Source organism: Triticum aestivum, chromosome 5A (assembly GCF_018294505.1).
Source record: "Triticum aestivum cultivar Chinese Spring chromosome 5A, IWGSC CS RefSeq v2.1, whole genome shotgun sequence".
Classification (NCBI taxonomy): domain Eukaryota; kingdom Viridiplantae; phylum Streptophyta; class Magnoliopsida; order Poales; family Poaceae; genus Triticum; species Triticum aestivum.
The window spans coordinates 684,674,408-684,684,163 of NC_057806.1; the positions used below are offsets into that span (position 1 = coordinate 684,674,408).

Here is a 9,756-nt window from a genome sequence, read left to right on the forward strand (position 1 = left end):
ATCTGCACTCTAGTTTTTGGTGGGATGCGGCCTATACTGACGGACGTGGATCGTGCGTGAGAGGGCCATGCGAGGCACAGCTGGAGGAACGAGGACGGCGAAGTGGACGAGCGCCCGGCAGTCGAGGTCAAGTGCACCGGCGGAGGGTGGTGGCAGGAGTGCGCCGGGATATAGAGACACGACGGCGAGTGCAACTACAGCTCGGGTAATTGAACGAACAGAGCGACCGATTGCTGCTGGGCTGACGTTACAATGGAAAAAAGAAAAATATGATTAGATTACCCTCACGAAATCAACGGCGGGATGATTGTATACTGCTCTCCCCCCTCTATAGCAGTAGAGGGTACCGTAAAAATGCTCATGAATAAGGAACTAATGATTGACCCATCAAACCAGAGAGTTGCCAAACTAGAAACCATTCATGGACGTACGTAGCACGGTAGCAGTAGTTTGTGGGTCAGCGAAGCTGGGAGAGCGATTTGCCAGATAGGGACACCACACGCATCGTGTTCCGCGTGCCTCGAGTCCGGCTCGACCATTTTTAGCTTGGAAAATACGCGTGCTTACGTAGCGTACATCCATTGGCGGTAAGGTTGTTTCTCTCCTCTTGCTTCAAACTTAACCTGTCGTCCCTGTCACCCTGATCTCTTACGTAAAATTAATCAAGTAACACGGCGCGCACTTGGACCTTGAGGTTGTATTGTCGTCCCTGTCACCCTGATCTCTTGCCATATGATGTCGTTGTAACGCGTAGTACAATGCAATAACTGACACATCAATGAGAATCCAATAATTGCGCCCCCTCCCGACAGTGTAGAACGTTGCCTTGTTTCATTTGCGAGGCTGCGGCAGTGTTGAACCTGTTGGTGCACTCGATTAGCTCGCTCCCTCGCTCTATAAATAGAGACCGCTAGCAAGACCATGCCATGCACAAGATATACACACACTAATAGAGAAGTACAAGCTCTGCAACCAGTGCAACTGTGCAAGTATAAGCTTATACTCATATTACACATGACTGCTAGCAAGCCTGCCACTGCTGCCGCTGCTGGTCCTCATAAGCTGGAGATGGGCGCCTTCCAACCCTGCGTGTGGGGTGACTTCTTCGTCACCTACAACCCTCCCCTCTCGCAGGTCAGTCGCATACACTTTTACATACTCTCTCTGTACCGGTGAATAGGCGCACACGCGTTTTGGGATTTAAGTTTGACCAACAAGATGTCGGTTTTCCCCCGGATCAAAAGTTTTTTTACGGTGCATCATACTACCTCTGAAAGCGAGTAGTATTGAATCATCTCAGCCGTTGATTAGCGGGGTAGTTTTGTCATTATTTTCATTTCCTAATTTGTCAAATCCCTCGCGGTGACGATCCTCGTGAGGCCTCGTCGTTGCCATCGCCCATGATCAACAGCGCATGCCCAATATCGATCAGAGCTAGCCTGACTGCCTGAGTGCCCTTCAAGTGGGAGCTCCAAGCCCCCGACCTGGCATCAAATCTACCAGCAGGCCACAGAACCGGCGGTACGACGTCCTGATCAGTAGCGGCGTCGTCGCTGCAGCTTCCTATGAGGCCACCGCCGCCGGCTTGATCGCCGGAATCACTAATGCATGTATCCACAAATGATCAATCAATCTATTGTACATGGTGATTTCCTCGGCCAAAAATACCAGCCGGCAAGGATCCATCGTTGTGTATAATTGTCTCTGTTGCATTGAATGTCGGCCGGAAAGTATTCGGCCGGACCGGTCCAAGCAGGACAAGAAAACACACGGATTCCTCAATGGATGTAGAATTTGGGTATTTATTTTCTAAGTCTTCCAATTTTACCCCTTGAACAAAATATACTGCTGAATTGCTTTGGTAGTATTGGTGGATCTAGTCCATTAACTGACTGAAAATGGACGGCTCATATTATTTTGATGCACCGTAAAAGGTCTCAAAAAAAACAAGATGTCGGTTTTGTACGAGAAAAGTTATAATGTTGAATTTTACGTGTGTGATGTATAGAGCTCGGAGATGACGATGCAAGAGAGGGTGGAACAACTCAAGGTCCAAGTGCGCGCCCTGTTAGAGGACAACAAGAACAGGAGTGTGGCTGATGTTGTGACACTCGTGGAAATGCTCGAGCGGCTTGGCATCGGCAACCACTTCCGTGGGGAGATTGGCACGGCACTAAGGCACGTGCTAAACGAGGAGCCGGAGTTTCCAGCTAGCTCTGACGACCTCCACATCGCCGCTCTTCGGTTTCGCCTACTTAGGCAGCATGGGCTCTGGGTATCTGCTGGTATGTATATTTCCTTAAAACAAACCAATGATGTATATTGAGTTGTCTTTGAATCGGTACACCGGCCACTGTAGAAAAGTTCAGTGATCTCAAAGTCAATCTAAATTTATGTTGGGACTTCGGACAAAAATTCGTGGATCTAGCAATTGCTCTTTTTTTTGTTCAGATCAACCCAAAACCTTCAACCTATCCTATTCTATCATGTTTGTTTAGGATTGATATTCGTTATGCTCTTTGATCTGAAAAACATGTTGCCATGTTCATGATTTATTCATGGATTAAATTAATCGAAATATTGCTAATATACTCGACAAAACATACCATGAATCAACCAATACATTAACTGTTTTGCTAACATCGTAAAGGGGCACACATCATGATGCATGTATATACCTCGGGGTGGGTTTATAACTAGGGCATGTTAGGTCTAGAATTTAACTAACAAAACATGTGTAATTATGCCATATAACTTATGTTTAGAAATTTCGTTCGACGATGAATCTCAAGTTATATTTTTTGTGGCATCCAACACATGGTTCCCTAGGTGAATTGAAAACCTAAAAACCCATGCCCGACTTACAAACCCAACCAGAGTGAGTAGCAAATGTGAGAACACGCACCTAGAAACTGAACTGATATGATCAAACTTACATGACTGCATGCAGACATATTTGACAAGTTCAAAGATGAGACAGGAAATTTCAGCACAAGCCTATGCAGTGACCCAGTGAGCCTTCTGAGCCTTTACAATGCAGCGCACCTGGCAACACCTAGTGAGGATGCACTAAGTGACGCAATCGTCTTTTCGAGGTACCACCTCGAGGCAATGAGAAACAAGCTTAGGCCACCAATGGCAGAACAAGTCTCATGTGCCCTCGACATTCCTCTCCCACGGACCGTCAGGCAGTTGGAAACAATGCATTATATAAAGGAGTATGAGCAGGACGAGTCTAACAATGGCCCGCTCTTGGAGCTCTCCCGGCTTGACTTTGAATTGGTCAGGTCCCTTCACCTCAAGGAGCTTAGGGATCTATCTTTGTAAGTTGATGTTTTCCCCTTTCTATGTAATGTTGTCTTATTACCTCTAATAACGGTTTTGCTAATTGCAAATTGTTTAATATTTTCTTATATCAAAGCCTTCTGAAAAGTCCAACTTAAATTCAAATTTCACTTTTCTACATTAACTTTTCTAGACCAGCTGACGAGGGTGGCGCCAAGGTAAACACAGTATCCGGAGGTTGAGCGGCAAGTGTCAGGACAACCCGCCCAATCCGCGTCGGAGTAGGCAACTATCTCTGTCGACGAGGAGACTGGCAGCAGGAGTCCATGGGCGGTTGTGCCACGAATGTACCGCAAGGTACGCTTGACGAGTGTGAGGTGACTGTCCCGAGGATCATGCATGTGAAGACACGCCTGTTGGACAGCATATGCCAGGTCTGCACGCGTCATGGTGAGATATTGCAGGCCGCCGGCGAGACTGCAATAGTTGGAGGGATCGGCGACGGGCCGACCGGCATCAGCGGCAACCTTGGGCGAGGTGTTGACTGGCGTGGCCGCGGGGTGGCAGGTAGACATGCCGGCGCGATGAAGAAGGTCCTCGGCGTACTGGGCCTGGTCGAGGAAGAACCCACGCGATGTATGCTGAACCCGGATGCCGAGGAAGTAGTGGAGAGCACCCATGTCCGTCATCACGAACTCGTGCTGTACCTGATCGACGAGTGTGCGAAGAAGGGCAGTCGAGGAAGTCGTGATGACGATGTCATCGACGTACAGTAGAAGGTACGCGGTGTCATCACCCCGCCGTAGGATGAACAGCGAGGCATCGGACCGCGACGCGACGAACCCAATGGTGGCGGCGAAGGTGGCGAACCGCTGAAACCAAGCCCGCGGGGCCTACTTGAGTCCGTACAAGGACTCGGAGAGACGGCGGACGTGATTCAGCCGAGTGGTGTCGACAAATCCGGCGGGCTGATAGCAATAGACTTGCTCGTCAAGGACGCCGTGAAGGAAGGCATTCTTTACATCAAGCTGATGCACCGGCTAGCCGCAAGACCACGCGAGGGTGAGCACCGTCCAAATTGTAGCCGGCTTGACCACCGGTGAAAATGTCTCGCCAAAGTCGATGCCGGGCAGTTGAGCGAAACCCCGGACAACCAAGCGGGATTTATACCGCTCGAGGGAGCCGTCGGTGTTGGTTTTGTGCCTGAAAACCCACTTTCCAGTAACCACATTAGTGTGAGGTGGGCGAGGAACAAGTGTCCAGGTGGAGTTCGCCATGAGAGCATCGAATTCAGACTGCATGGCAGCGCGCCAGTTTGGGTCGCAAAGGGCAATACGGACGGATGAGGGAAGGGGGGATATGGTAGAGGCGTGCAAATTTGTGTAGCGAGGGTTAGGCTGGAAGATCCTGTGCCGTGCGCGCGCCATCATCGAATGTGGCGCACGAACAGGAGGCGACGAGGGAGAAGGATGAGGCGAGGGGGGTCGGGAGAGGTGGTTGGGCCGGAAGGTGGGGTAGGCGGCCCATGAGGCGAATGGCTGGCGGGCTGTGTAGACGTGGGAGGGTTTGGTGCGTTGGTGGGCTTGGGGGGAGCCAGTTGGCGATCCAGGAGGGGAGGGCGAGGGCGGCGGCCATGTAGGCCATGCAGGATCAACATGAATCGCGGGAGGTGGATCAGGAGCGGATGAGGGCGCAGTTTGAGGAGGAGTAGGTAGAGATTTGAAGGGGAAAACAGTCTCCACGAAAGTTATGTGCCTGGAAAAGATAATGCACCGGGATAAGGGATCGTAACAACGATACCTTTCCTATCGTCGGGGTAGCCTAGAAATACACAAGAAACCGAACGTGTGGAGAGCTTGTTGGGGTGGTGGCTAAGAGGTTGGGATAGCAAAGACATCCGAATACACGGAAGTGAAGAAAGTCGGGTGCATGCCCAAAAAGAAGCTCGTAGGGGGTGGTCAGAAGTTGAGGTTCGTAAGGACGCCGGTTGAGGAGATAAGTGGACGTGGCTAGAGCTTCAGCCCACCAACGGGGAGGCATGGAAGCGTGAATGAGAAGGGTACGAACACCGTTGTTGAGAGTACGAATAATGCGTTTGGCCTTGCCATTCTGTTGGGACATATACGTGCAGGTGAGGTGAAAGAGAGTGTCGTAAGTTGCGAGAAGAGAACGATTTGCGAGGTTGTCAAATTCTTTGCCGTTGTCGGTTTGAAGAGCGAGAATGGGACGAGAGAATTGTGTGTGGACATAGGCAAAAATTGAACTAATAGGACATGCACTTCGGATTTGCGACGTATAGGAAAGGTCCATACAAAATGTGTGAAATCATCAAGAATGACCAAGTAGTATTGGAGACCAGACACACTTAATATTGGACTTGTCCATAGATCACAATGACAAAGTTCGAATGGAAAAGTAGTATGAGAAGTACAAGAACTAAAGGGGAGCCTAGTGTGCTTGCCGAGACGACATGCATTGCAATGGGTCGGCAAGCTCTTATTAAAGCTGAAATCGAAATATGTGGAGGCCTTGGCGAGGACGGCAGCACCGGGGTGGCCAAGGCGCTGGTGCCAGAGATCGGCGGTGGCGGTGAGGCAGTGATGGGACGGAGTGAAGGTCTGCAGATCGCCGATGGAGTCACATCAGAGAAGCACCGTCTTGGTTGCGAGATCCTTGATAGAGAAACCATAGGGGTGAAATTCAATCGAGACTAAATTATCACGAGTGAAAGCACGTACGGAAACGAGATTTTTGATAAGAGAGGGAGATATGAGAATTTCTAAGAGGGAGAGAGGGCGGGAGGGAGTGGGGAAGGAGGTGGAACCGACGCCGGTGATTGGCAGTAGAGACCAATCACCAACGACGATGGAGGGGGAGAAGAGGATGTGGGAAGGGAGAAAGGAATACCAGAACCGGAGCTCATGTGGGAAGAAGCGCCGCTGTCGAGGACCCATTCACCATCGGGACAGAGGGTGGATGCAGCGCCATCTGATTGAGGGCGGCAATCAGCGCCGCCTGATCCCAGTGCGACGATGGCGAGGCCACAGTCGTGGCCTGGTACGCCTGGGGTGCAGAAGGAGCGGGCGGGCGTGCACCGAGGATGCCTTGGAAGGTGCCGGCGACGGTGGTGGGGGAGCGCTGGGCAGGAACGTAGCCACCAGAGATCCTGCCACTAAAGGAGGAGCCGCCAGGGAGAGCCCTGCCGGAGGAGGAGCCACCAGGCCCGACAGAGGGATTCTGCTTGCACTTCTTCTGTCAGCCGCCGCGGTTACCGGAGGAGCCGCCCGCGCCATGCTGGGTGGGGCAGAGAAGGGCCGTGGGAGCGCCGGCGTTGAAGAGGGCCGGCGCGGGTGCAGGGGGCTGCGGCCGAGCGGCGTAGTAGGCATTGGTCGGCGTGATGAGGGCCGTGCAGGTGGCGTTGCCGCCAGCCAGCTGAGATGTTGTTCCTCCAGCTGCAGGAAGGAGAGGAGCTTGACGAGGGAGGGCCGGCTACCATGGGTCATGTGCGGCACAGCGTGTTGGAGGCGCTCATCGAGGCAACGCAGGACGTTGTGAACCAGTTCGCGATCCTTGATGCGATGGCCGAGATCAAGCAGAGTGCCAGCCATCTGTTTCAGCCGATAGGTGTAGTCGACAACGGTGAGGTCGCCTTGGATGAAGCTGTGGGACTCGTCGAGGAGGTAGGTGATCCGGGCGTCGCGGTTGCTGCGGAAGAGAGAACGGAGCGAGCACCAGAGGGTGTACGTCGTGTCCTTACGATCCTCGACGATCTCCAAGGTCGAGGGGGTGACCGTGGCGTTGTAGCACGACAGGACGACGAAGTAGTTGAGGACCCAATCAGAGGTGGCGTGAGCCGGCGAGCCGGCGACATGGTCGGTGAGGCCGAACTTGGTGAGGGCGGCGAGAAACTGGCGGCGCCAGAGGCCATAGTTCTCCTTCTCATAGTCCAAGGTGAGCAAGACGTGATAACAAATCCGCGGGCTTTGAATCTGAATGGTGGGAAGGGTTTGGGTGGCCACGGGGAGGTCGAACTGCTCATCGGCGGAGGACTCGCCGGAAGAGGAGACCGAGGAGGAGGAGGTCATGGCGGCGAGGTGGGGAGAGAGGGCAGCGGAAGAGTAGGATCTTAGTTAAACTGATACCATGTTCGAGCCAGAGCGATCGGGAGAGAGAGATGGGTCGTGCAACTCACTGTATTCACAATATGGGGTTACACAGTTATATACATGCCGACTCAGCCAACTAACTCACCCACTAGCCTGAAGACTAGGACTAACAAATTACATGACACATACGTTCGCTAACAACTTAAACATAAAAAGAATCTCAATCTACTCAGACGTAGACATATCCTATCTTTAGTTCCTACTGACAAACTAAGCTGCAGTTTTATTTTAGCTCAAAAAAAACTTTCCATATGTCGGCAAGTGAGATCCAACTGACAGCATAACATCATCTCATTTATTTCCTTCATTTCCACTATTCCCCATGTCCCTCCGGTCTTCCATGGATTCCTCTCTAGCAATGGCCACACCTAGTGGATCATGACATAGCATCATCTGCACCACGAATGGCGGCACCACCACTGGCCCTTGAACCTCCCTCTTCCTCTCCCTTGATATAGGAATAGGAGTACGGCACAACTACTGCACTGAATGATGCAATTATTCCCTATTAACTTCTACCAATATTCTTTTAGAACGAAGGTGCAAAGAGCGCTCGGTTTTATATTATAAATTCCATAAATGGAAAGCAAACAAAGTCGTACGACACGAAAATTTATGGCGTGAGGTAAAAGACAACATTGCGGATGCCAGCTAACATAATGCGGCGCAAAGGAGTACACGGACTTGAAATTAGAACAAGCTAATAGGGAACATAAAGTAATTATAACAGTATGCACCAAGATCTTACTTGATATTTGGGTTAAAATGGATGCAATCTGCAGGTGGTGGAGAGATCTTTATGACAATGTGAAGCTAAGCTATGCCCGGGATCGTCTAGTGGAGAACTATTTCTGGACATGTAGCGTGTTCCATGAGGAGGAGTACTCCCGCGCACGACTAATGTTTGCAAAGACGTTCGGTCTGCTATCCCTGATGGATGACACCTATGATGTCCACGCGACCCTGGAGGATTGCTATAAACTCAATGAAGCTATACAAAGGTGAGATGGGATTTTATGCAAAATAATAGTGCTTACATAGGCCAATCGCTGAACTAAAGCTTAACGTGGCTAAGTTTAATTATAACGGAAATTTAAACCATCAATCTTGTAAAACTATCCAACTGGATTGATCAAGATTTGAGCTCATAGCACTCTCCTAGACTCCTAATTCCTAATTTATTGCAGATGGGACCGAAGAGCGGTGTCTATTCTACCTAAATACCTGCATATGTTTTACATCAGATTGTTGGCTAACTTCAGAGAGTTTGAGGATACGTTGGGACCACATGAGAAATACCGTGTATCTTACGCAAAGACAGCGGTAAGAGCTTGTGAAAAGAAAATAAATTGCACTGAGTTTAACAGCTGCGCTATTCAAGCTATACTCATCATGCTACATCTCAGTATCTCACGTTTCTCTGTGTGGATGTAGTTTCAGTCATCGTCTGAATATTACCTCTGTGAGGCCAAATGGTCCAACGAAAAGTATGCCCCGAGCTTCAAGGAGCACCTAGAGGTTTCACGTATGTCGTCAGGCTTCCCCACACTGGCCCTTGTGCTACTCATGGGTGTGGACAACACAGCAACCAATGAGGCATTTGACTGGGCAGCCGATGTCCCAGACATTGTCTGCGCAAGCGGAGTGATCGCTCACTTTCTCAACGACATTGCTTCTTACAAGTTGGGAAAGACCAAGAAGGATGTGGCTAGCTCTGTGGAGTGCTACATGAAGGAGAACCTCGTAGGGGGGCAGGAGGCTATCGTGGCAATCTCGGCGTTGGCCGAAGATGCGTGGAGGATGATCAACCGAGCATGTATGGAGATAGAACCCGCACTGTTGCCAGCGGCACAATTGGTGGTGAACCTGACAAGGACGTTGGAGGTTATATACCTTGGTGGCAGGGACGGCTACACATTTGGTGGTGACCTCAAGGGTCTCATCGCCGCGCTCTTTCTCAAGCCCATATATGTCGTTTAAATTATCACTCATTAAGTTTGATGGATTGTTCATGTTGTTATTTGCTTAACTTCGGCTAGTTTGTATGCTGGGCAACATTTCCACTTTTGTGTAATCTAATAAAGTTATAATCTTTGTGTCTACCTTTTCTTGAAACATGAAACCGAGCTGAACTTATGATGTCATGTTTAAAGTACAAATACACATTTTCTTTTTTAACGAGCCTTAAATCCATGCAAAAGGCCTGAGAGTTTTGTAGAAGTTTCAATTGCATGTATATTCACTCTCTCGAACTTCTCAACTAAAAATTGAATGGCTCAAACAGTTGAGAACTCTAAAACAATAT

At 50.1% G+C, this 9,756-nt stretch overlaps 1 protein-coding gene across 1 annotated transcript; it reads left to right on the forward strand.

The window, feature by feature from the left end:
* Positions 1–949: 949 nt before the first annotated feature.
* Positions 950–9,551, forward strand: LOC123108406 (eudesmanediol synthase). Its single transcript, XM_044530201.1, has 6 exons — positions 950–1,134; positions 2,009–2,285; positions 2,951–3,323; positions 8,234–8,452; positions 8,639–8,774; positions 8,886–9,551. Exons 1-6 carry the CDS (start codon positions 1,015–1,017, stop codon positions 9,429–9,431), a joined length of 1,671 nt encoding a protein of 556 aa, XP_044386136.1. The 5' UTR covers positions 950–1,014; the 3' UTR covers positions 9,432–9,551.
* Positions 9,552–9,756: the final 205 nt, after the last annotated feature.

Bases quoted from the DNA above. Each gene is read 5' to 3' on its own strand.
- LOC123108406 (XM_044530201.1), top strand. From the start codon at position 1,015: ATGACTGCTAGCAAGCCTGCCACTGCTGCCGCTGCTGGTCCTCATAAG. The intron at 2,286-2,950 runs GTATGTATATTT...GACTGCATGCAG, and splicing joins TGGGCTCTGGGTATCTGCTG to ACATATTTGACAAGTTCAAA. The intron at 3,324-8,233 runs GTAAGTTGATGT...TGCAATCTGCAG, and splicing joins GAGCTTAGGGATCTATCTTT to GTGGTGGAGAGATCTTTATG.